This window comes from Amia ocellicauda, chromosome 3 (genome assembly GCF_036373705.1).
Source record: "Amia ocellicauda isolate fAmiCal2 chromosome 3, fAmiCal2.hap1, whole genome shotgun sequence".
NCBI lineage: Eukaryota > Metazoa > Chordata > Actinopteri > Amiiformes > Amiidae > Amia > Amia ocellicauda.
In genome coordinates, this window is record NC_089852.1 from 21,514,510 (window position 1) to 21,537,194 (window position 22,685).

At 42.4% G+C, this 22,685-nt stretch overlaps 2 protein-coding genes across 2 annotated transcripts; both read right to left on the reverse strand.

The window, feature by feature from the left end:
• Positions 1-1,847: 1,847 nt before the first annotated feature.
• On the reverse strand, positions 1,848-5,834 carry LOC136740573 (cytochrome c oxidase subunit NDUFA4). The gene is made up of 4 exons (XM_066698449.1): positions 5,669-5,834; positions 4,472-4,560; positions 3,941-4,001; positions 1,848-2,182 (listed from the first exon to the last, which is right to left on the reverse strand). Exons 1-4 carry the CDS (start codon positions 5,708-5,710, stop codon positions 2,126-2,128), a joined length of 249 nt encoding a protein of 82 aa, XP_066554546.1. The 5' UTR covers positions 5,711-5,834; the 3' UTR covers positions 1,848-2,125.
• A 6,430-nt stretch (positions 5,835-12,264) lies between these two features.
• slc35b1 (solute carrier family 35 member B1) lies at positions 12,265-21,670 on the reverse strand. Its single transcript, XM_066698450.1, has 9 exons — positions 20,436-21,670; positions 18,993-19,096; positions 18,410-18,540; positions 16,925-16,955; positions 16,475-16,632; positions 15,872-15,998; positions 15,185-15,291; positions 14,687-14,840; positions 12,265-14,292 (listed from the first exon to the last, which is right to left on the reverse strand). The coding sequence occupies exons 1-9, from the start codon at positions 21,107-21,109 to the stop codon at positions 14,240-14,242; spliced, it is 1,539 nt and encodes a 512-aa protein (XP_066554547.1). The 5' UTR covers positions 21,110-21,670; the 3' UTR covers positions 12,265-14,239.
• Positions 21,671-22,685: the final 1,015 nt, after the last annotated feature.

The following is a 22,685-nucleotide window of genomic DNA, read 5'->3' on the forward strand; positions in this document are numbered from 1 at the left end:
AGGTCTTGAACTTTCACGTTGTTTTCAGAAAATAGGCATTCATTAGTCCAGCCAAAGCAGCTTTGTCTTGAACCCAGGCTCATTATTTTCCAAAAAGGTCTCACCATCTTGAGAGTGACGAGAGGCAGGCACCCTTCGGATGGTCAAGGCAGAGGTATGGTGCAGAGGAACAGAGTAAGCCTGAGGGGGCAAAAGCAAGTGGTTTCAAGCCATGTCATTTATTTTGTTTGCTGTCCACCCTACGGCTAAACAAAACCCTTAATGGACAAACATGTCTATGAAACTAATGTGTCTGCAGGGCTCTCACAAGGTCCTTACCAAAAAACTGAGAAAGCCATAGAGTGCAAGTGATTTACAGAAAATAGCCCCCACACTCTCTCTCCTTTTTAATTAGTCTGTTTCAGTGTCTTACAAAACCCACTGGCTAAAACCGCCAAAACAAGGCGAGGCCATAGCTGCTCGTCTATAATATATATGGTGATTCTCTGCATAAGATACTCCCGCTGCTGATAACGCTTATTAAAACCTCAGTCCCAGACAAGCAGGGTTATGAATTGCAATATATTGCGCTGCTGTCATTCCAATTTGATGTGCCTGTCCACAGTAATCTCATGAAAGCTACCCTGTCACTTCCACAATGGTGTGTGTGTGTGAAAGTTCACGGTTGTGTTCATATTTCTTAACTCCCCCATCTACACCCCATTCATCCTAGCAGACCGTGTGTGACAGATGCATGTGGAAGAATTCAGAGTCAACACGCTGTATGTGTTTCAGAACACAGCCAACTGCATTTTCACTTTATATTGTAGGATTGTTATTTTTTTAAGATTCTACAAGAGCTCCAAAACAAGTTTATCTCAGTGACTTTTGTGTAACCAAAACACTTCTTATTTTTAAAAGGAGCAGAAAGTGGACACCGATTAATTACAGAAACCCAGTAACAGAAGGCCACGGTTTATTTTGCGGCTTCAGAAATTATGTCGAACACAGCAAATTTGCTAAAACACATTATACCAAGTTTAGAGCATGGTCCTATTATGAGAGACAAGTGCAAAAGCATAACTTCAGAGACAACTGATGGGAATTTGAATTACAATCATGAAACCATCCCTCTCAACAACACTATTAAAACTGGCAATTTAAGAATAAGGGATTACTGATGGAAATGTATTTGAACAATGCAGGCAGTTAACCAAATGGTTGTCAAGTATCAAGCTGCTGAAACTACACACAGCAGTTTAATGAAAATGGCATTTAGCCAAGGTAAAATGTTGAAATCCCATATTTTAATCAAATGGCAAGAACATGCAAATAGAGCACTCGCTGCTTTTCGATATCTGTAGAGGTTTTATGCCTCTTTAAGCTTGAAAATATTTTGCTTAAAAAAAAAAAAAAGTAGCAAGAGCAGATGGTTTGGACATGATGGGAAAGGGGGTAAGGTAATTTGTCTGCCATTTAATGTCAGCAAATGCACAGCAAATCACTCAAGTTGAGCGGTGTCCAACAGAGTCAAATTAAAAAGCTCAGCAACCTCTGCTGCTTAGCTGAGTATAGAGGACCGTAGGCGGAGAGAAAGCCCGATACACATGAGGCACAAGCTGTGAGGTGAAATCTGGGCAAGACAAGATAAAAGTCTTGGGAAGAGGGCATCACCATTTACCACCTTTGCACATTTGACACCAGCAAGAGCCCCCTTTCGCAAGTGAAAACTTATGCTTTGAATATAATTATAAATGGATCTCGCTTAGTCTGCTTGAGATAGAACTGGTGACAAAATAGTAATGGGATTTTAATGCTGCCATTATTGTGGTTGAAGGGTCCACACTCATACACAAATGAACAAAGACTTTTCACATTTAACCAGTAGGTGGTAGCTGCTTTATTTGTTTAATGCAGACAAACCATAAATAATGACAGAATGAAGATTAAAAGTTCTGTGTGGAACTCAGAGACTGACAGATCCATCCTTGCTGGGGGACAAAAGGGACAAAAGGGACAAAAGTTGAACATAGATGGACTCTTTGTGCGGTTTGCTTCTGTCTTGGTTGGATGTTGTGGGGGGTTGAGTGGTCTGTGCGGATTGGCTTCTGAAGACCTTGGTCAAGAATGCCGGAGAAGGGCGGGCTTAGAAGTCAGGCCCATTCTTCTTCAGTTTACTGTAGTCCATGTTCACAGCAAAGAACTGAAATTCAATGAAAAGGCGTTTTAGGGCTGACATTTGAAGAGACAACGTGAAGCACTATGCAAGGGCATTAACAACATACATATGGAACAATGCAACAAGCTGCAGTGCAGTAAAATTAAAAGAAAAAAAAATATTAATATACTGGTTACCACATGGCTGGGGCTCAGTGTCAAAAGCTAAATTAGACTCTCCAATCCTGTTTAGCATTATTGAATGGTAGTAGGAAAGGGACCTGAAGCCAAAGTCCTCATCTTCTCAGCCGTTTGCTTCACTGGATGGCTGCAAAAACTGCCACTCAGAATAATTCAGGTTGTATTGTAGACCAGTACTATAACCAGCTTTGCATGTGCTTTCTACAGTTTTAATGTTTACCAGACAGTTAAGGTGAACTTTGAGTGTTCCCCTTTCATTGCTTCTTCAGACCAAACCCTTTAAAATCCACTCAGTGGCACTCATTCCCCTGTACAGATCAATGTGTCAAACCACATTCGTTTTAACTAAGTCTTAAAGGCAATATAGGGCACACTGACAGATATTATATGGGTGGTGTGCTACATAAGACCTACAAAGACGAACATCAGACACACCCTATTAAGTAAAGCAAACCCATGAAATAACTGCTCAGATACAATAAAGATCATCCTGTCCTCAGAGACTGGAGTTTGACAAATTCAGCTCAAACCGTTAAGGTCAGGTTAAGCTCTCTTGCAAGGCAGATATTCTCCACCCGAGGTATTCAGCTCGGAGGGGGCACTATTAGGAGACTGGTTTATATTCTTTTCAGCCTATAAACTAGGGGTTCTCAGAATTGTGTCCCCAATATTACTTTTCTGGAAGAAATTACAAACTTTAATTCAAACAAATGCACTTGGTGCTGTATTCTATACTAGACCTTATATCAAAATATACACAATGTTTAATATTAATATACACAATAGTAATAGAACAAAATGTACTTAACATCCAGATAAAAAAGTACAGAAAAACAAAATCACAAGTCTAAAATAAGGAGGGGGAAACAAAAAGTACAAGAACACTATAATAAACAAAGAGTCTTAGATATTATGGAGAATTAAGCTTTTGTGGCAATTTGTTCCCCACAACAGGGCAGGAGGGAGGGAACTTTAAAAAAGTAAATAAATCTGTAGGTCTCCAAATGTCTGACTTATTTAGCGAGTTGCACACCCTAGTCTCATGAATCCTTATTAAACCAAGCCTATGCATTGTGTAATCAGATTAATTTCAGTTGGATTAGTTTAGAAAAGAATTAGCGAACACCGACACTTGCTCAGGACCCCAGCCGCCAGGTGTGAGAAAAGCCACCTATTTCTGCCCCCTGGTCGTGTAAGGCTTCTCCTTTCAGGGGAACACTTAGATTGTTGAACAGGCATATTTAGGTTCCAAAGCACCTTCTGACATGTTTATTTTAAATCATTATATCTGCATTTCTGTGCCACATCCAAAACTCTTCTTTCACTGATGGCTTGTATGAAAGCACCTTTGTAAGCCAATGTGTTCTAATGGCATACAGCAACCAACTCCCAAAATGCAGACTACCTCCATGTCGCTGAATACTAGGAGATCACCATGTTTATTATTCATGTTTTTAAGATGTAAAAGACATCTATAAATGATGAACATCAAAGTGAATTTAGGGGAGGTTTAGGGGTTACAGTGACTAGATGAATTCTGTTGGTGACAAGTGTTTGCATTTGAAGCACTAAAAGAAAAGAAGCCACAATCAAATTCTCATACCTTGTACTGCTCCTGGGGGCCCAGTTTGTTCCAGGGCTCGGGGTTGTTCTTGCGATCCCAGCTATGGAAAAGATCTGGTTTCAGTCACCTCAGATACATTTCCCATTATATAATCCCAAACTGCTCTACACCATCTATACATTTACCAGTTTGTCAGCATAAAAGAGTTTAGGGTGAACATTAGTGTGCAAAATAGGTTTTTATTTCCCCAATGTAACCACAAAATCGCACTGCCATTCAGCCTTCAGGACAGCAATTTCAGATAAGCATATACCAGCAGTCCCCAAGGTTATATACGTTCACAAAGGAAGTCTGACATACTGGTGTTAATTTGTATGAGACGAGCAGTGCCCAGATCTGCCAGAGAACATTTAATAAAACCATGAACTACAAAGCATAAAGGACACTCCCTGGTTATAAATTACATAGTGAATCAATTCAATAGGTAATATTTGCAATTAACAAATGGACAATGTCAAACTACAGCTCACCAGTGATCCGTCCAACCAATACATGTTTTCGCTCACTCACCTCACATCAGGGTTACGGAGGGCCAGTCGTGCCAGGTACAAGGTGGCCCCTGCAGCTCCAGCGCCGATGAATGCAAACAGGGGGATCAACTGGAAGAGTGCAGGAAACAATGGTTAGAAACTGTGCCTTGCTCAGCTGAGGCCACTGTTCTGCCAGGCAGCAGATCCTTTCACTCTTATGTGATCTTAAGTCTACCTCCCTGGAGGAACCAGTCACCCCATGCATTTCTAGTTGACATTTCTGTGCAAGGTTTTGGTCTCCCAACCAACCCCCTCCCCCAATTGCTCACAGTATTAACTAGTGTTAAACAGAAGCACAGGACGGAGGGCCAAATGACCTGTCCTTGTTGTCATCTTGCACTTCTTAAATGGTGCATAAAAAATAACAGTGCCACTCTTGGAAAAGGACTCGGGAGTTAGAGGTCATGCATATTGCAACCTTACTTGTACTCTATACATGCTTTTAAGAACATCACTTTAAAAGCTGAAAAGTCTGTGCACTGTTCAACAGGATAAACATTACCCCTGAAGATAAACTATGCTAATCTTTCAGAAAACAGGATGTTTAAAACAAGCATTTAACAGGTTTGACAAAAGTACAACATATAGCAATTTACTAGGCCTCTCTATGCGACACATACGTCAGGCTGGGATCCATAGGTTTAAGGTACAGTTTAACAATGGTGCACATTATCAAATGTGAGGGAAAACAATGCGAATCATGTTCCCTCGTTGCTGATTTATAGTCGGTAATCAATATTACTAGAAGCTGCAATGGAGCAGGGAGGTCGAGGTCAAATTGCAAAAGCCGAGAAGCTTTTTAAGCAAAGGCTTTAGAAAAGAGTAGCTTTCTGCCTGCCCTCCGACACTAAACAGGGCCTGAACAGCCTCACAGTGCGCAATGTCGACTGAGGACTTCCCATTACAAATACTTGGCAATAAAATACACTGGACTATCAGAGCCCAAGCGCACGTCATGTGGGACTCGGGACACAAATCTCAAATAACATAAATTCGCATGTGACTTTTTCCAAAATGTTTATATATATATATGAACGCAATTTCAATTTAACATTAAAACAACTTATATTGCTTAGTAAATCTTTCATTAAAACATCCCACCATATACTCTACAGACGGCTTTGACCGTGTCTCAATGTCACGCCGTTTCCACACTGCCCGTCTGTCCAGTACTTACGCTGGGGTGCTTTTTGGCGTGCACAAAGATCGTGCGGAACATTTTGAAGAGACTTTTGATTTTCTTTCTCCCAAAAAGTGCGAAAGGAAGTGTAAAACCCAAAGGCCTCTCCTCTCAAAGACACTGCTCTCCTCGATACTTCTGCTCTGAAAGACTGTACTTTCGGACCCCACCTTATAGATAGTAGGAGTCTACTGTGCCTGTTTAAATTATCACCCACTATGTTTGCAGTGGAACATTTTATTCCGCAAACGAATAACTCTTTCATGACAATTTTATATTTTAACATACACAATAGCATCTTGAATATGTTGTGTTTGTTTCTCTTTTATGTGTTATTTTTCAAAACGCAAGTAGTCAGGCAGTCCAACGGACACCTAAATGGCTGTGCATTGAAGTACTGTTTTCGTGGTTGTGCTGTACAATCACGAAGTGAGAGAATTTTAACTTGGGAGAAAAAAAATGTTTAATTGAGTTTATTGTAGTTAAACTGCCGAACATATCATATTGAAATGGTTCATTCTTCGTGTTAAGAACAAAATCTTACAACAAGCAAGCGTCACGAACGACAGGCCCTGGGATGAGCGACACTAGGAAGCCAGTTCAGCTTGCAATATTAAAAGCAGCTATTAAGGTGCATACCTGCTGAAATCTGTCGAGAAATCAAATTCGATACGGACGAAACAGTAAATAACAGCTTTTGCATAAAAACTAAAGTTCTATATGAAATACACTACATGGCCAAAAGGTTGTGGACACCTTCTTGTCAAACATCTCATTCCACAATCATGGAGTTGGTCGCCCCTTTGCTGCTATAACAGCCTCCACTCTTCTGGGAAGGTTTTCCTCTAGATGTTGCAGCATTGCTGCAGGGATTTGCTTCCATTCAGCCACAAGAGCATTAGTGAGGTCGGGCACTGATGTGGGTGATCAGGCCTGGCTCACAGTCAGCTCTCCAATTCACAAACCATTTCTGTATGGACGTCGCTTTGTGCCCGGTGGCATCCTCATGCAGGAAAGGGCCATCCCCAGACTGCTGCCACAAACTTCAAAACAGAAAATTGTCCAGAATGTAATTGTGTGCCATAGTTTTAAGATTTCCCTTAAGTGGAACTAAGGGGCCGAGCCTGAAACATGAAAAAACACCCCAGACCATTATTCCACTTCCACCAAGCTTTAAAGTTGACACTATGCATTCATGCAGGTACTGTTCTGGCATCCGCCAAACCCAGATTTGTCCGTCAGACTGCCAGATGGTGAACCGTGATTCATCACTCAAGAGAATGCATTTCCACTGCTCCAGAGTCCAATGGCGGTGAGCTTTAAACCACTCCAGCCGATGCCGAGTGGTGCCAGTGGCTCAGCTGAGCTGTTGTTGCTCACACACATTTCCACTTCACAATAACAGCACTTACAGTTGACTGGAGCAGCTCTAGCAGGGCAGAAATTTGATGAACTGACTTGTTGGAAAGGTGGCATCCTATGACGCTACCACATTGAAAGTCACTGAGCTCCTCAGTACAGCCCATTCTACTGCCAATGTTTGTCTAAGGAGATTGCATGGCTGTGTATTTGATTTTATACACCTGTCAGCAATAGGTGTGGCTGAAATAGCCGAAGGTTAGAAGTTTAGAAGGTTCTTATTATAATATAACAACATTATTAATCATAAGACCATACTAGTGGCATAGGTTTTATATAGGTTGCACCAAGGTGGCACCTTACTGCGCATAACTAGCCATAAAACATTGCATGCACTTCTTCAACGTATTTAGCACATCCGATTGATTGTATTGTTTAGTATATAAAATAAAGTTTATTATACAAGTCAACCACTTGGCTTTGAATTGAAATTCAAAACCTTTTCGTTATTGTTTTCATAACACCATTGTTTATTGTGTTATGAGTTAAGTATACCTTTTTATGATGGCCCCTGCCCTAGCTATAGTGTAATCACTATTGTAGTTTGATTTAGTGTCCATTGTCCATACGAGAGTAGAGGCACTTGTTACCTAACCTAGTTTGAAGTACAGGAAATGTATGGATCCTAGTGTCCCCGCAGATAAAGAATAACCATACTAGCAACTAATAACCTGTTTAATCTGAGTATCTCAGATGGATTGATGACTCCTGCTGTACACGGTTGGCTTCTGCTTAAGAGAGTGTGGGAGTAATGATAGGCCAGTGGCTAGTTGAATAAAACAACTTACATTTTCCTTTAAGTGTTCATTGAGTTTAATGGTGTTAAAGAGTACCTAAATGCAATGTTTCCCAACCTTTTCCAGCCTAGTCTCTGGTGTAAATTAACATGCGTTATAGCCATACTTTAAATAGGTTATTGCTTTTGTGTTTGGGTGAAAAAACGACCTAAACCTGTCCTAAACTGGGTGTTCAATGTTTCTATGGTGTTTTTGGTGTAACGCTAAGGCAAATGTTTTAAAACTCCCTTCACATTAATTATTATTTGCTCCACAATGATGTAGCCTACCCTGATTTCCCGCCCCCATCAGTGGTAGGCTGCTTACTGACACACAATGTTTATTAGGTCAGGGGTATTGGAGGGCTTGGGGGCAAGAGAGTGAGGCTGGTGGTTTTAATGGGTGGTGGTGTGTTTGTGGGGAGGGAGGGGGAAGCAATTACATTGTCAAATTAATGTTATTTAACTTTATTATTATTACAAATTATTATTTGTACATCACTAATGCCATTGAGAGAGAGAGAGAGAGAGAGAGAGATAGATCTTATATGGTGGTGTTGGGGAGTTCCCACAAACCCTGTCTGTTTCATATAAGCTTCCGATAAGCCTCAATATATTATTATTATTATTATTATTATTATTAATAATAATAATAATAATATAAAAGCCTTTTTACCTTTTCTAGATGTTTTATGTGTCCACAGAGACTAGAGTAGGAGGCTGCAGGGAGCCAGCCATCCCATCTGCCCAGCCCTCATTCCAGCACGTGAACAGATGTGCTGGTTGACAACAGCTGCCCCAAATACGCTTTAATGTGCAAAGTTTGATCTACAGAGAATTTCCTGCTCTGACTTAAAAGAGATCGTTATGCAAATGAGACGGCTTTCAGAAAGAGAGAGTGCGATAGGGAGAAAGAATTCCTCTCTCTCTCTCTTCTTTCCTTTGCTTTATTTTCCAGAGCACTAAATAACTCAGAGCATCTTATTTGCAGAAAGCTAATTATTGGAACAAGCACTCCGGATGCCCCCAACACACACACACACACACATAGAGAGAGAGATAGAGAGAGAGAGAACTCTATAAATTCACTCCCTTTAAACCACACCAAGGACATAACTTCCCACTTAGCTGGATGTAATACTAGCTACCTTATAGATTGTAGAATGTAAACAGCATAAGAACAATAGTATCAACAAGTACTAAGGCCAAACATGGATTTAATTTATATCACCACAACGTGTATTCAATCAAATTTGAAAATCAAAATCTTGACCTAATACCAAAGGGTAGATTCCTATTGCAAACACACATCTCTTGGGGACAATTGGAACACCATCAAGGGACACATTTGGACACATATTGACTTGTTGGTTAATGTGGGTTTCTTGCAGTATAGAGACCACTGAGAAATGGTATCCTGTCTCAAAGGGACCTTAGAGTTAAGGGGGCAGATGAGTTGATGATTAGCTGGATAAGGTGGGGACCTGCTCATTTGGGCGATCTTGCTGATCTGGTTTCCAGTGCATTACTAATCCAAAAACCTCCTTCAGCTGTTTTCTCATTGGAGGACAGCTACATCTCTACTACATGGAACTGAATTATGGCAGTATAGACAAACACAGCAATTTCACTTTCCATATCAGCTTTCTGCTCTAGTGTCACACTACACAAAGGCTAATGCCGAAATGTTTGGGGTGTGCTCCGGTTTGGGCTCTGTGCTGTGCCGTGCTCTTTCTAATCTGACGAATCCTGGCTGTGTCTGTGTGTTTGCAGATACATCACTGTGTTTAATTCAGGAGCCCTGGAGACAATCTGCTGAAATGACGGTTAAAGAAAATCTCATTTGCTGTGACTTCAGAGAAGGCATCCGTGTTCCACAGCACACACCATAATCAGATTGCCTTTCAGACCAGCGAGACGTTTTTTGTCTATTTTTTTTGGTGGAATTTTCAAAATTGACGATTAACCTTTTGGCAGGACTTTGGACAGAGCGAGGAGCTCCAATATTATTCTTTCCACCAACACGCAGTTGCTACTAAATGGTATTTCCTCACCGCAGAAGAAAAAGCCCTGGGGCGATGGTTAGTGTGGAGATCAAGACTTCTCTGTCATGTTTCTCTCGTCTTTCGTCAGCTATAAAAACATGGGTGATTAGGATTTCTCTACGGGTATATTTGATCACACGCACTCAGCTGCTTTGTTTGCAATCTGAGAATCACCTCCTGTCTGATGTCAACAGAAATTGTGCCGTCTGCAGGCCAGGGAAATCTCATTGTGGGTTTTCCACAGATCTTATTATCCACCTGCAGACATGTACACACCCCACTGCAAACAATTATAATACACAAGTAAGCATTAAGTCTGTCAAAGATAATAATCTGATCCTCACAAAATGTCACAGAGTCCTTCAACCAGTGTTACCGTTGTATTTCAAAGTTCCTCACAAATCAGAGTATCGAACAAGATAGAGGCCCTGCTGGGGGCGATAATATTTTTGATAGATGGTCCCTACAATACCTCAGCTCATCCCAGAGGTCTAAGGGATTGAGGCGAGGAGCCTGTGGTGGCCTTGAAACTTATCCAGGGCTGTTCTCCTTGAACCAGAGGGTTAACCTTGCCTTGACTAGGCTTGTTATCTTGTGGGTCGATGCACAGGCCCTGACCATCAAAATCTTTCAATATGGGTGGTACCACATTCCCTAAATGATCACAGCACATCCCATGCCAGTCCCCTTGGTTTATGAAAAAATAAAGCACTCTAACCATAAAATCATAAGAATAATCAGTATGTCATTAAGAAGAAGGCGTGCCCTGGTTTGATTGAAGTAGTTCGGGACGCCACACCTGCCCAGATGTACAGGGCTCCACTCTGACTCCTCCCCGCCTCCCCAGGCACACTGCCCGTCCAGATCTACAACTATTTACATGCATTCACATCTTCATCATAAAGATATCAAAGTGAATACATCCAGGCCTGTGTCGCAGGCACTAATTAGCCACCTCTGAGACCTGGAGAGCCTGGCGAATGTGTCTCTTACACAAAGCCGTCTCCTGACTCCAATCGAATGAGCTGGATTAAAGTTGTGTCCCAGTTCTTTCGCTGAAAACCAAATTTGGGATAGGACATTACAAAACAGGGAGAGTATGAAGAGAGAGAGAGAGAGAGAGAGAGAGAGAGAGAGAAAGTGTTCTACTACAACTTAGTCAACATCAACACATCTGACAAATCTTTTACACATCTTTAACCACCAAAGGCAAGCTGAACCACAGGACTCTTTGTGGATCTTTAAAGAGGTGTATTGTACCCAGTTTTGTACAATGTAAAGATAAAACACTTCACCTCAAAGGGCTTATTAGCCCCCCGATGGCTTGTTTTGAAACTATTTTGTTTTCAGAAAAAAAATTCTAGATGGTGCGAGACACTGTGGATCTTGGTACACTGGGCCTTGTATTTCTGCTGCAAAAGCGCCATCTATTGCCAAAGAATTACAGCACAACACAATTTAATTCAGCTTCACCTTCAGTTTGGAGTTCCATGACCAAGCATCATTGAGCTTCTTCACTTTAGCCTAGACCAATCAGAAATGACAAACTTGAAACCTGTTGCGTTTTGGTATTTAAGTAGCATTTTTCTAATTGGTAATTCACAGGCCAAAGGTGCGCCACTCACCTTTTATCACAGAATCTAAAATATTGATTTAACCATTTCTTAAAATGGGCCGCATATAGTTAAAACATTTTTATTCAGCGTTATTTTCAATACGCAACCTGAGCTGCAATACAAAGGCTACGAATATCGTTCTATCTAGCTACACATGACGTTTAATTACAATTCACTTTTACTGTAAAAACACTGCAGGCACAGTGAAGCAAGTTAAAAATTGACTAGCTGGCTCAGTGGGATTGGTGGGCATTAACTCCTGCAAGCGACGGTCTTTCTTTACAACTCAATGCTCCAGCTTTTCATATACAATGTTGTTTTGGTTTCATATCCCCCTTTTTTGAGACTACTGTGTCACCACCAGAAGCCACTTTTTTTTAAACTTCTACTGTACCAGAACAGCAGCACCTGACACTGCTACTTTACTGCTCTGTGACAGTTGTATTTTTTCAGAGTTGGTCCTGTAGCTCCTGGCTCATAAATCATTTGTATTATCTTGTATCTGTGTACATTTATTTTCTGTACGATCTTGTATCGTATTTTAATTTTCTGTATCCTTTATTACAAGTTTTTTTTTTTTTTTTTTCCTAAAACACAAAACCACGAGTGAAATGGAAGTAATACATGGACCCGGGGGCAGTGAGTTAGTTGTTTCCCTGGTGTAGGCCTATGTGTGCCACTAAATAAATACATAAATAAAAGAAAGTTACAACTGGAAGTGACACACACACAAACACATTTGTCCACAATGTCATTTAATTTGGCTTCACCCCACACAGGTTGGGCCCACGTTAGTACATGATGCTGGTAACATCTCATACACTTGGCAGACGACAAGATCGCCATTTAAGGCCGAACACGCACAAGAACACGAAACACCTTCCTTTTGTGTAAAATATAGATTTCCCTTTTTTGCGTTCTCTCTTTTAAAAAAAAATAATTTAACTAAGAGTAGTTATGGAAACCAGAAAGAAAAATACAGTCAAACAAAATAAAACAATTTAAACATGCAATAAAACTCCAGAGATAAAATAATATTGTGATGTAAACTACATTGTTTGTATAGTTTGCCATAATTCAGTTATATTAACCTGCAGAATAGTATTCAGACAATTAAATTAATTAAACAAATAACCATAAAGAAAACATAATTTGTATTATAGCAGATGCTTTGATCCAAAGCGACTTGGAAAGACTGAGGTGGTAAATGACTGGTAAAACTGCTGCTGCTGGAGAGTCACTTATGACACCCAGGAATGAGTGAAGTACCCAGCCCAGAGGATCCACGGTGCGTCAAGGCTAATGCTGTGAATAGGGGGACACTGACCTCCTGAACTCTGAGATGTGTGTGCAGGAGAGTTTCAGAATCTTATCATAACCACCCCACACAATACAATTTAAATAAAAAGTTGAAAACAAAGATGTCATTACTTTGCTGGTACTGGTTTCTGTTCAGAATTGGAATGATTTACAGGTTTGAGATTAAACAGAGCAGAAACCTTGCTGAAATACACCGGTAGAGCTCTTATCATCATTTAATTGCAGAAACAAGGATAAACATTAAATCTGACATACAGTTGTATAAACTACTTGAAACTGTACAACTTTGAGATGGACACATTGGGGTGGGGGGTTTCAATCATCCCAAATGACCACCTCTCACACTGTATTTTTCAAAAGGAATCTGCATATGGATAAGAAAACCCAAAAACATGGATAAAGATGTATGCAATATGTTTTATAGGGGTGGAGTGATAAAGATCTTTAAAATTTGTATTTTCTATTGTCTGCATTTTTCTTGATTTCATTGTTCACTGATGTTTGGTCTCTTCCTCTAGTTGCTGCTAGGAGTTTCCGAAGTGGTTTCACACTTTACTGGCATTGACAGTGAACTATTCCAAAAGAAACTTGGGAAGCTGGGAAACAATAGATTTAGCTCTGAAAGTCAGGTGGGAAAACCCACATTTAAAACTGGCAAATTTGCTTACAGATAAAGAAAGATAGCCATTCCAAGTTGTGAAATGTGTGGAATTTTTTTAAATAATAAAGCAGACAACTCTGTGCTGCTGTCAACTCTGGACGGAGAGCAGTGTTGGGGTGGGGGGGTGTCCGAAGGAGAGCGAGGTCCAGGTCTGGACTTGACTTGACTTCTTCAAGTTAGAGTGAGCGCCACTCCACAGAGGAGGGTGGCAGCAGCAGTCACAGTGGGGGCACAGAACACTGACCCTTGGGTGGGGGGCACTGCAGCAGCTTCTGGGCTTCCTTTCACCTAAGCTCTTAAATCACTTATTTCCTTAAAACGGGTCAATTTCTCCTCTGATTGCAGACACTAGGTCTGGGTTTATACCTGGCAACATCACTGCTAGCTTTACATGCAATTTTCTACCTACTTACAACATTCCTCAGTTCAATCCAATTAAAGTGATTGAAAACAAGGATGAGCAATTTGGATTTCAAATTATTCAAACTGAAAACCCACTTTAAGTGACGTTTACAATATACATGTAATTATAATATACATTTATATTCAGGTCTTGCTTATTGTGAGGCACAAGCCCAATTCCCTACTGGGTGCCAAGCATGCACACAGCCCCCAGCCCCTGATCATTTAGAGATGTTGATGAAAGCAGTCAGGATTGTGCCCCCGCCCCCACCCCTCTGCCCTGTTCTCCTCCAGCCCACTGACAAAGCCCTGCTGTTTTTCCAGTTCCTCCTAATGAGTCGTCTTCTTGGGCCCTTTTCCAAACTTGGCGTCCATTCCCAGACCTAGAGAGGAATAGAAGAGCATCAAATAAAATCACTCGATAGACAATAAAACAGCACAAAAAATATAGGAAGATATAATTGGCTGCTCAATCAAAACCAAACGCGAGGATAAAGCAGCAATTGACATTATCTCTTTGTAACACAAACCCTTATAAAAATAAATCACTTCAAATATTCAAATCATTGCATTTAAATTGGCTTCCTAAAAGGATCACACCACACATCAACAACCACAGCACAGCTTCAGCGCTTCATTCATTTCTCTTATTGTTCACATCCTGTTGAGTTTTAGGAAGTATTGCAGCCCCTCACAACAGGTTCCCTCAAGAGTTGAACTGATGGTGGCCTCCACAGGACCAGGACAGAGCACCGAGAGATTCAATCGCACACTCACCCAGGAAGACCAGAATGGTGCCCACCCACTGCATGGAGCTGATGGCATTGCCAAAGATGAGCACAGAGCCCAGGATGGTGAAGAACTTGCGTGTGGTGGTGATGATGGAACAGGTGAGCGGTCCGAAATACACCACGGTCATGAAGATGAAGCTCTGAGAACAAAAGGAGACACCAGGTCAGAACCACAGGCTGGGATTGCTGCTGGATATTGCATCCCTAAACCTCTCAATGGAATGAACTTTTTCTTGCAGCTCACTCAAGCCCAGCCATCCTTCCATATATGGCCATCTAGAAGTCAATGTCCTTAGACTAACAGTAACATCACATATGCTCTCAGGTGTGTTCAGCTTGGACACACAGTGGGGGCAACAGGTGTAATTAAGACAGGGCAGAGCCAATAGGCATGCTACCAACCCTGGGAGAGTGAACATGGATTGGCAACAGTGAAATAGGCTCAGATGCTGGAGGCAGTGGTGACCCTTGACCTTCAACCTACCTGGCCCAGAGCACTGGTCAGACCAAAGATCAGGATGTTGTAGACGACGCCAGGATAACGGTCAGCGAAACTCAGGAACTCCCATACCTCTCCTGTCCACAGCACTCCTGAGAGAGAGAAGAACAGGGCAGGGGAAGAGAGAGGTGAAGGGAAATGAGATGATGAATGGGCCGGGAAACAATAAGGAGATGAGTGTGTGGGGGGGAGGGGTTGAAGAGAGAGGAGAGAGAAAGCGAGGCTCCCATTACAAAGGACATTTGTACAGGACAGGAAGAGGATTCTAGACAAAGCACCAAAACAGATAGAGCCTGGACCAATATCACCATCATGTGGCAGTTATGGTGAGGTGCAGCTGAAAGATATGCTCTTTAATACACCTCTTTCCAATCAAAGTCCTGCATCAGTGTGCCGCTCTGTATTTCTGCACTGTCAGTGTTTTTTTTTTTTGTTTTTTTTTTTTAACCTACATTATGACTATTTATAGGAAGAGTGACACAGAGGTTTCAAGAGGGATCGTTAGCTCACTGTCCCCTTTTGGGAAAGTCTTTAAAACAAAGCTGGAACTGCAGTCCTGCACCACAAGAACCAAGCGAGGACCTACATACACCTGCCCTAGATTCCAGACGCAGTACAGAGACGCGTGTGTGCGCACAAGGGAAGGGTACAAGGAGAAGGAGGGGTTCTCACCAAGCCCAAGGATGAGTGTAGACCACAGGTTGATATTGAGCATCATCTGGTTGGAGCCAGTCTGAGAGTGCGCCCTCATGTGGTCCTGAGCCACTCCGGTCAGCCCGTCCAGAGTCAGGGACACCAGCTGGAACACAGACACACTCCCGTCACCATGTCCTCTGGGTCTCGACACACGCACGGGCACACAACTCTACTACTTACCCGCCTAGAGACTTTGTGCGTTTAATCTGAGCTTCGTAGTGTCTTTTTATCAAACCTTTGGACATGATTGTATCACACTTTATTTTTATTTTCTTATTATTTAACATGAAAGTCACTACATTAAAGTTTTTTTTTCTATTTGTTATTATAATTATTAGTAGAATTAACAATTGAGATAATTAGTCTTACAATGATACAGAAAATAAGCCATAATACAAAAATCTTTTGCCAAAATATTTGGATTAAGGTTCTCTATAACGAATTGCCATTTCCAGGTGAGAGGGACATGATGCATTAACCACCAGTTCATTTTTCATTTAGTGAACAAGAAAACATGGGAAACGTTTGCATTGAATTAAAAAAAACGAACAACATCTAGCAAGCCGGTGAGCGACTTACCAGCAACATTTCCCCAAAGCCAAAGAGCTGCCCTGATTCAGATCCCCCCCTGTTGGGTTTGTACATGAAGAGTGCCACCCCCAAGACTATCAGCACCACACACAGATACTTGGCCAGAGGGTACTTCTTACGGAGGATGCAGACGCCCAGAATCATCACTGCGGGGACAGGACAGCACAACAGACAAATTAGTGTGGTGGCCAGCCATGCACCACCGTGACAGCCACACAACTGACAGCAATGGCTAGAAGAGGTACATACAGGCCCCATCCCCACTGAAATCAATTCAGGCAGAAAACAAAGCCTCAACGACCCGAGCACTGACTCCGGTCACGTCACGAAAGGCTGGGAGTATGCTAGCAGTGAGGATGTGTGCAAGATCACTGAACTTATGCCCATTTCTACAGTGGCGTGTTGTACAGTCTGGTTGTGTATGGTTATTTAACCTACCTGGAATGGGTTTGCAGGATTTGCCCAAAACCTGAAAGAAACAACATGAGAAGGTTAATAGAGTAGACTTACTTTTTAAATGCAATTTATACAACCTAGAACTTAATGTATGTTGTTTCGACCAGTTACAGTGCTCACTGAACTGGAGCCAGAAGAAATGTCTTAAAATCCTCCAGTTAATCATGTAATCAGACTTATTAAAAATGGGGTTGGGTGGGACAGAAATCCAGGAGAATCTGCAGAGATTACACTTCAAAACCAGACAGAAATATAAACTAGACAATTTCCAAAGCTCTTTAACCCAGTACAGCAGTATTTCTACCTTCAGATAAACTCAATTTTAAGGAAGATGGGATAATATGTGCAATTTATTAAGTCTTTTGCTAGGTTCAGTCATTCGTTTTAAAATATGTAAGGAAGGAAGGAAGTAAGCAAGCAAATAATTACAGAATGTGGTGTTAGAATATGTAAAAAGCAGAAGGATGCCTAGCAGACACTCCAGTCACAGGAGTGAATCAATTATCACACAGCCTGAATTAGTGAACACACTACAATCTGACTGAGTGGGACTCACAAAGGCCAGGCTGCACATGTATATTTCCATTTCCCTTGTTTCCACACCATTCTTAAAATCACACCTAGCTTATGGAGAGAAAAAAAGAACCAAGCTGAGTGCTGAAAACAGGTTATTTGTGCAATAGGCTGTAGCCACTGCAGTCCTGGGCAGGTCATGGTAACCCAGTCAAACATGTACAAACAGCAGCTGGCCATGCTCTGCCAAAGACACAGGCAGACAGGTAATACAATCCAGTGTCCGTGCATTTCACATGTATAACTTACTCTTAAACTTCCAAACAATTGTGCAAACATTTCTAGATGTCAGCACTCTTAACATCAAAAGGCTAAAGAATAATCTGTACATTTCTTTTATGGTCACACACAATGAGAGTTAAACAATGTTTACATTGCCACTCATGCCATTGGTAATGCACCACCAAATATTTCCCTTCATGCCCTGCAGGATAAAGAACTTGTATAACCAGAAAAGAAAAGAAAAAGAAAGAAAGAACAAAGACAAAAGTAACCAGGTCTCTTTGAAGCTTTCAGAATGCCAAACAAATACTGAATATTGTATGAAAAGCCCTCACTTTTTCCATATTCTTTGTCTTGTGCACAATGCTTTGCCTTCTGAATGCAACATTCATGCAGCCACCAAAAGTCTTGGTTCTTTCCGGACCCTAAAACGCTGATCAACTTGCACAGACATACTGTTCAGCAAGTGATTTACTTTTGGGACGGGGAACATTTTAGATGTACAATCATTTTATTGTGTGGGTAAGGAATTGCCTCAGAATAACAGGCTTTACAAACAGATTCTCCCAGGCAGGGGCACAGTTGAGAGTTCAGGCAGGTGGATAAAAATATAACTACGGACAGCTGGAGCCAGGGAAAAGAAAAGGGATCACAGCTCTCAGTCACACTGACCTGTGTGGGGTAGTTGACATACTGTAGCGCCGAGTTACTGGACACCATGGCACCTAGATAGGACAGCGAACACACTCCATACAGCCAGCTGCGAGTGCGATCAGGCTTTGACTTCTCAAAGATCTGGATGACTGGAGAGGGAAGAAAGGGGGGAAAATATAGCAGAAATCAGATTTACGGTCCTTTTTGTTGTGTACCGACTGTTAGTTACTGTTATTGCTTCATGTTTGAGATTTACTTTTTCAAGAGTCCACTAGTGTGTGTTTGTATACATAGCCAAAAGGAATCAAAAAAAGCCTAGTCCAGTTAGCTAGATATTTCACAAAGACAGACAGTCTTCTGTTTTTTGTTCCAGGTGAGCTTGGTGAGGACTTGCGGTCTTCTCCAAAACAGTTTTCAGTTTCAACTTTCAGTTATAAGAGCTGAAACAACTACAAATATGTAATTATGCCACTTTAATCCAGGTAAGGCAATATGAGCTCAGCTGTAACAAAAGGAAGAACAAGGAATGCGGTTTGGAATCACTGCTTTTGTAATTTGGATTAAACAATTAAATACAGAGAAGGCCTCACTCCATACTTACGTATTTTTGCAAAAATTGCATTGATGATACACTGAATGAAGACTAGAGTGGTGGCATACTTGAACTTCTCCTTCTTTTCCTCGGTGCCATACTCCCCTCTTGTTCTGTTCGAGGAAATCAGAATTACATCAGTATTCAGCACTAAAATCTGTATGTATAATTAACCTATATTGTAGGAACAGAACACACAACCGCTCTAATCACCTCAAATCAATTCCAGTTCAACCAGGAACCTGGAGACTATCATATTAGGCAAATTCAGTTTAATGTAAAAATGTAGTTTTCCCATTGTGTAAAACCACAAGCTGCAACAATAAGGACAGTAACCGACTTGTCATTGCGGTGGATTTTTTTTTTTTTTCTGGAAAAATTTGGAGAAAGAAAGGAGACTCACACCAAACGCTTTCTGTGAAATAAAGCACAGAAGAGAATAAAATGAAATATTTAGCAAAGTGTACATCAAACAAGCCACTCATTTAACTGGATGCAAAGCTGCAGGCATGTTGTGCAGACATACAGGCCACTAAAGTGGATTTAGCTAGTTAGGTCAGCATGAAAGCACACCTCAGAGGTTTTCCTAAAGGTCCCCAAAGAGTTGTGCATATACATTTCAATTGGATGGCTATATAAATAGACTACACTTCACAGCTGCTGGTGATGTAAGCCTCACGAATATGTAGATAGTAAGCACCAACTGGGCTGCACAGTAGACACAGACCTGGTTCACTGTGGATGCTATTGGCTTCCCATTGTGAGCTACTCCAGAGCGCTGTGTCCTGCATGGCTGCTTCCACTTGATTTGACCAACAGGTGTGACATGGCAGAACAGGATTTCTTTCATAGGGAAAAGTGTGATACAGCTCCACTTTACACTGCCCACTCATGATGATCCCATTACATGCACCTAGGTTTAGTTCTTTGTTCAAAATGATCGCTAGTCGCATCTATGCCAACGTCTAACTTACTGGATGATGATGGCTTGTATTATATAGCTGTTAAGACATCTTCATCTTTGATCCGTCTTGCTTTTCCTTATTGGATGCGAGTCGCCTTAGATTAAAGCAGCTGCCAAATCGGAGTAGTATTATATGAGTAGAAAGGTATGTAGCATTGCGCAACACTACGGGGAGATGATCTGAAAGCTTGCTTTAGGTTTCACACAATGGATGACGGTGTGAAGCGCATTTTATCTCAGGCTGTAAGCGTAAATTAGCTCAGTACAGTGCAATGCACGGTCTTGTCTACGCTTTGTGCATTGGGCCAAAACCCAAACACGTCTATTTGCACAGCTGTGTGAATGCTTCATCCACGGACACGTCGCCTTAAGCAGGCTGAGATGACCCTTCTTCCTAGGACATGTCAGGAACAGGAAACCACATTTTAAATAGGTTGCATTCGTTAGTGTTTTGATCATAAAGGGGGATACAAAAATGCATTACTTACATGGTCTCCTGCAGTATACCGTAGTAAAAGTAACACACAAAAACTCCGAGAAAGCAGACTATCAACCGGACGCGCTCATTCTGAAGAAGCGATGCGCTCCCCGCTTTACCAGCCGCCATGCCGTCCCCCAGCCCCGGTATCGACACCGACACAGCCCCGCTCCCCGCAATCTTCAGCCCCGAGTCCCACTCCACTCCGCCCGCCGGCACTGGCCCCGAAATGGTGGCGCTCGTATGACCCCAGTGAGGAGAAACCCGGGTGTCTGGGTCCCGGTCGGGGTATCCGTCAGAGTCCCGCACGAATCCCCCCCCGGCTGGGATTAAAACACGGCCGAGTGCGGAAGCGGAGTCCGGAGCGCGTCGGGCTGGAGTGTCCTGCTCCCCCAGCGGGCGCAGGAGTGCAGTGTGACCCCGGTCCCGCTCTGCAGTCCTCGGTCTAACTCCCGACTCGGTCCCGTCGCCCGTCCTCCTCTGGGACTCTGCGGAGCAAATGAGTGGACTTTCCTGCGCCTCTCCCCGTGTCAAGACCCGGCTCTCGGCTTCCTTGGTGAACGGTGTATTCCACTGCCCTGTCCAGGTAAGCGACTCCCTCTGTCCGCTGTCACAGACTCCGGCTCCCGGGATCGGCGGGTCCTCCGCTCTCATAGGGTCTGCAGGCGGCGTCGGCGTCAGCATTGTGAGTCAGGACCCGGCCGACTGCATTGGCAGATACTGGGGCGTCAGCTAACCTGCCTGCAAAGCTGCCGTCCCGGAGGAGGGTTTTCTCCCTTGCAGACAACAGACGCTGCTGTTTGTGCGTTTGCACTGGAGCCTGCAATTAACTTAACAAGCAGTTTCGATACGCAGTCTATCATCGACTTCCCCGGAGTAACTGCAGTCTATGCTTCTGTTGCCTGCAACACTAGTTTTAAAGTTAATTCACCGTCCACTGTGTGATCCCTTTAGACCAAAGCCTCTATTCCAGGAATTCAACTGAGCATTTACCCACAAAGCGTGTATCAAATAAAATCAAGGTTTATAGAGACGGGGTCATGCAGTGTAGGCTACAGATATTCAGCAGACGCCTTTATACGCAGGCTACTACTACTATTATTTCTTGGCAGACGCCCTTATTAAACAAAAAGCTACTATTGTACCATGAACGCACCACACTTTAGGATCATAGATCACAGAGGCGTATGCAGGCTGTAGCAGTGACAGCAGGGGTGCCCACTTTCTAAATGACACTTTAGCAGCACTGCTTTTGTGTCACTGCTATAGTGTCATTTAGAAAGTAGACATGTCCTCTCTATATGTATATTATCTTAATGAAAGGCACCCCAATCCTAATGACAGGGCAAGAGGAAGTCTTTATGAGAGAGAGAGAGAGAACTACCCCTCCTTCCATCCGAGCTGCCAATTACTTAATTGACCCTTAATTGAAGCAATAATCTACTTCCATTTGACCTTATAAATGGTGTAATAACAACGTTGGTTCTTTCATAACTTCTTCATACAATTTTATATTAACCTACACCCCCTACCATTTGAAATCATTCAAAGGCTCTAAAAAAGTATTAGTTCAATTAAGTAATTGGGAGCAAAGCCAGCAGCGTGGGGGATCCCCTCGTTATGTCTGTGGCCCAGCCTGCCTGCCGAGGCTCACCCCCGCTGGACACAGCGTCACTCGCTTCTTAGGAAAAGTCCGTTTCGTTTCGGGGCAGTAAAGGTTGAGGGTTGTGCAGAGTAATTCCTCTGTGTTTACCAGTCATGTAAACACTGTCAGCCCTCACGTCCTGGGAATGTTGTTCCTACCCGAGGCGGAGGACTAACCGCTTGGTCGAGGAGGAGTGTTTTGTTTTCGGCAGTATCAGCGCCCACACACACAGGCTTATTTCTAGTCAGGCACAGCTTAGGGACGCTCGTTCAGCTCAGAGCCGGGGTCCTAGATTCCAACTTGACGCTCTATGTTTTACGTCTATGGATGTGGATGATGCTGATTGGTCGAGTTTTCCTGGGCGTGGCTAACACGGGGCGGGCGAGACTACACGTGTGCTTGCTGTTATTCGAGCTGCGGAGTTTAGCGCACCGGACCTAACCGAACTTGAAAGACGGCATTCATATAGCACCAGAGTATAATTTGTGCATGACATTCATTTTTCTGCATCATCTAGTTGCTTTTTCTTACTTTTTCCCCCCCACACTCTGAAAGTAACCAAACAATGACGTATACCACTAATAATACACTACATTTCCAGCCTTTTTCAGAAAG

Excerpts from the sequence above, each read along its gene's own strand:
- LOC136740573 (XM_066698449.1), bottom strand. The coding sequence starts at position 5,710 with ATGTTCCGCACGATCTTTGTGCACGCCAAAAAGCACCCCAGC. Across the intron at positions 4,002-4,471 it reads CTCCGTAACCCTGATGTGAG|CTGGGATCGCAAGAACAACC; the intron begins GTGAGTGAGCGA and ends TCTTTTCCATAG. Across the intron at positions 2,183-3,940 it reads GCCCCCAGGAGCAGTACAAG|TTCTTTGCTGTGAACATGGA; the intron begins GTATGAGAATTT and ends ATTGAATTTCAG.
- slc35b1 (XM_066698450.1), bottom strand. The coding sequence starts at position 21,109 with ATGCTGACGCCGACGCCGCCTGCAGACCCTATGAGAGCGGAGGACCCG. Across the intron at positions 15,999-16,474 it reads GCTTTGGGGAAATGTTGCTG|CTGGTGTCCCTGACTCTGGA; the intron begins GTAAGTCGCTCA and ends TCTGTGTTCCAG. Across the intron at positions 14,841-15,184 it reads TGACCAGTGCTCTGGGCCAG|AGCTTCATCTTCATGACCGT; the intron begins GTAGGTTGAAGG and ends TTTTGTTCTCAG.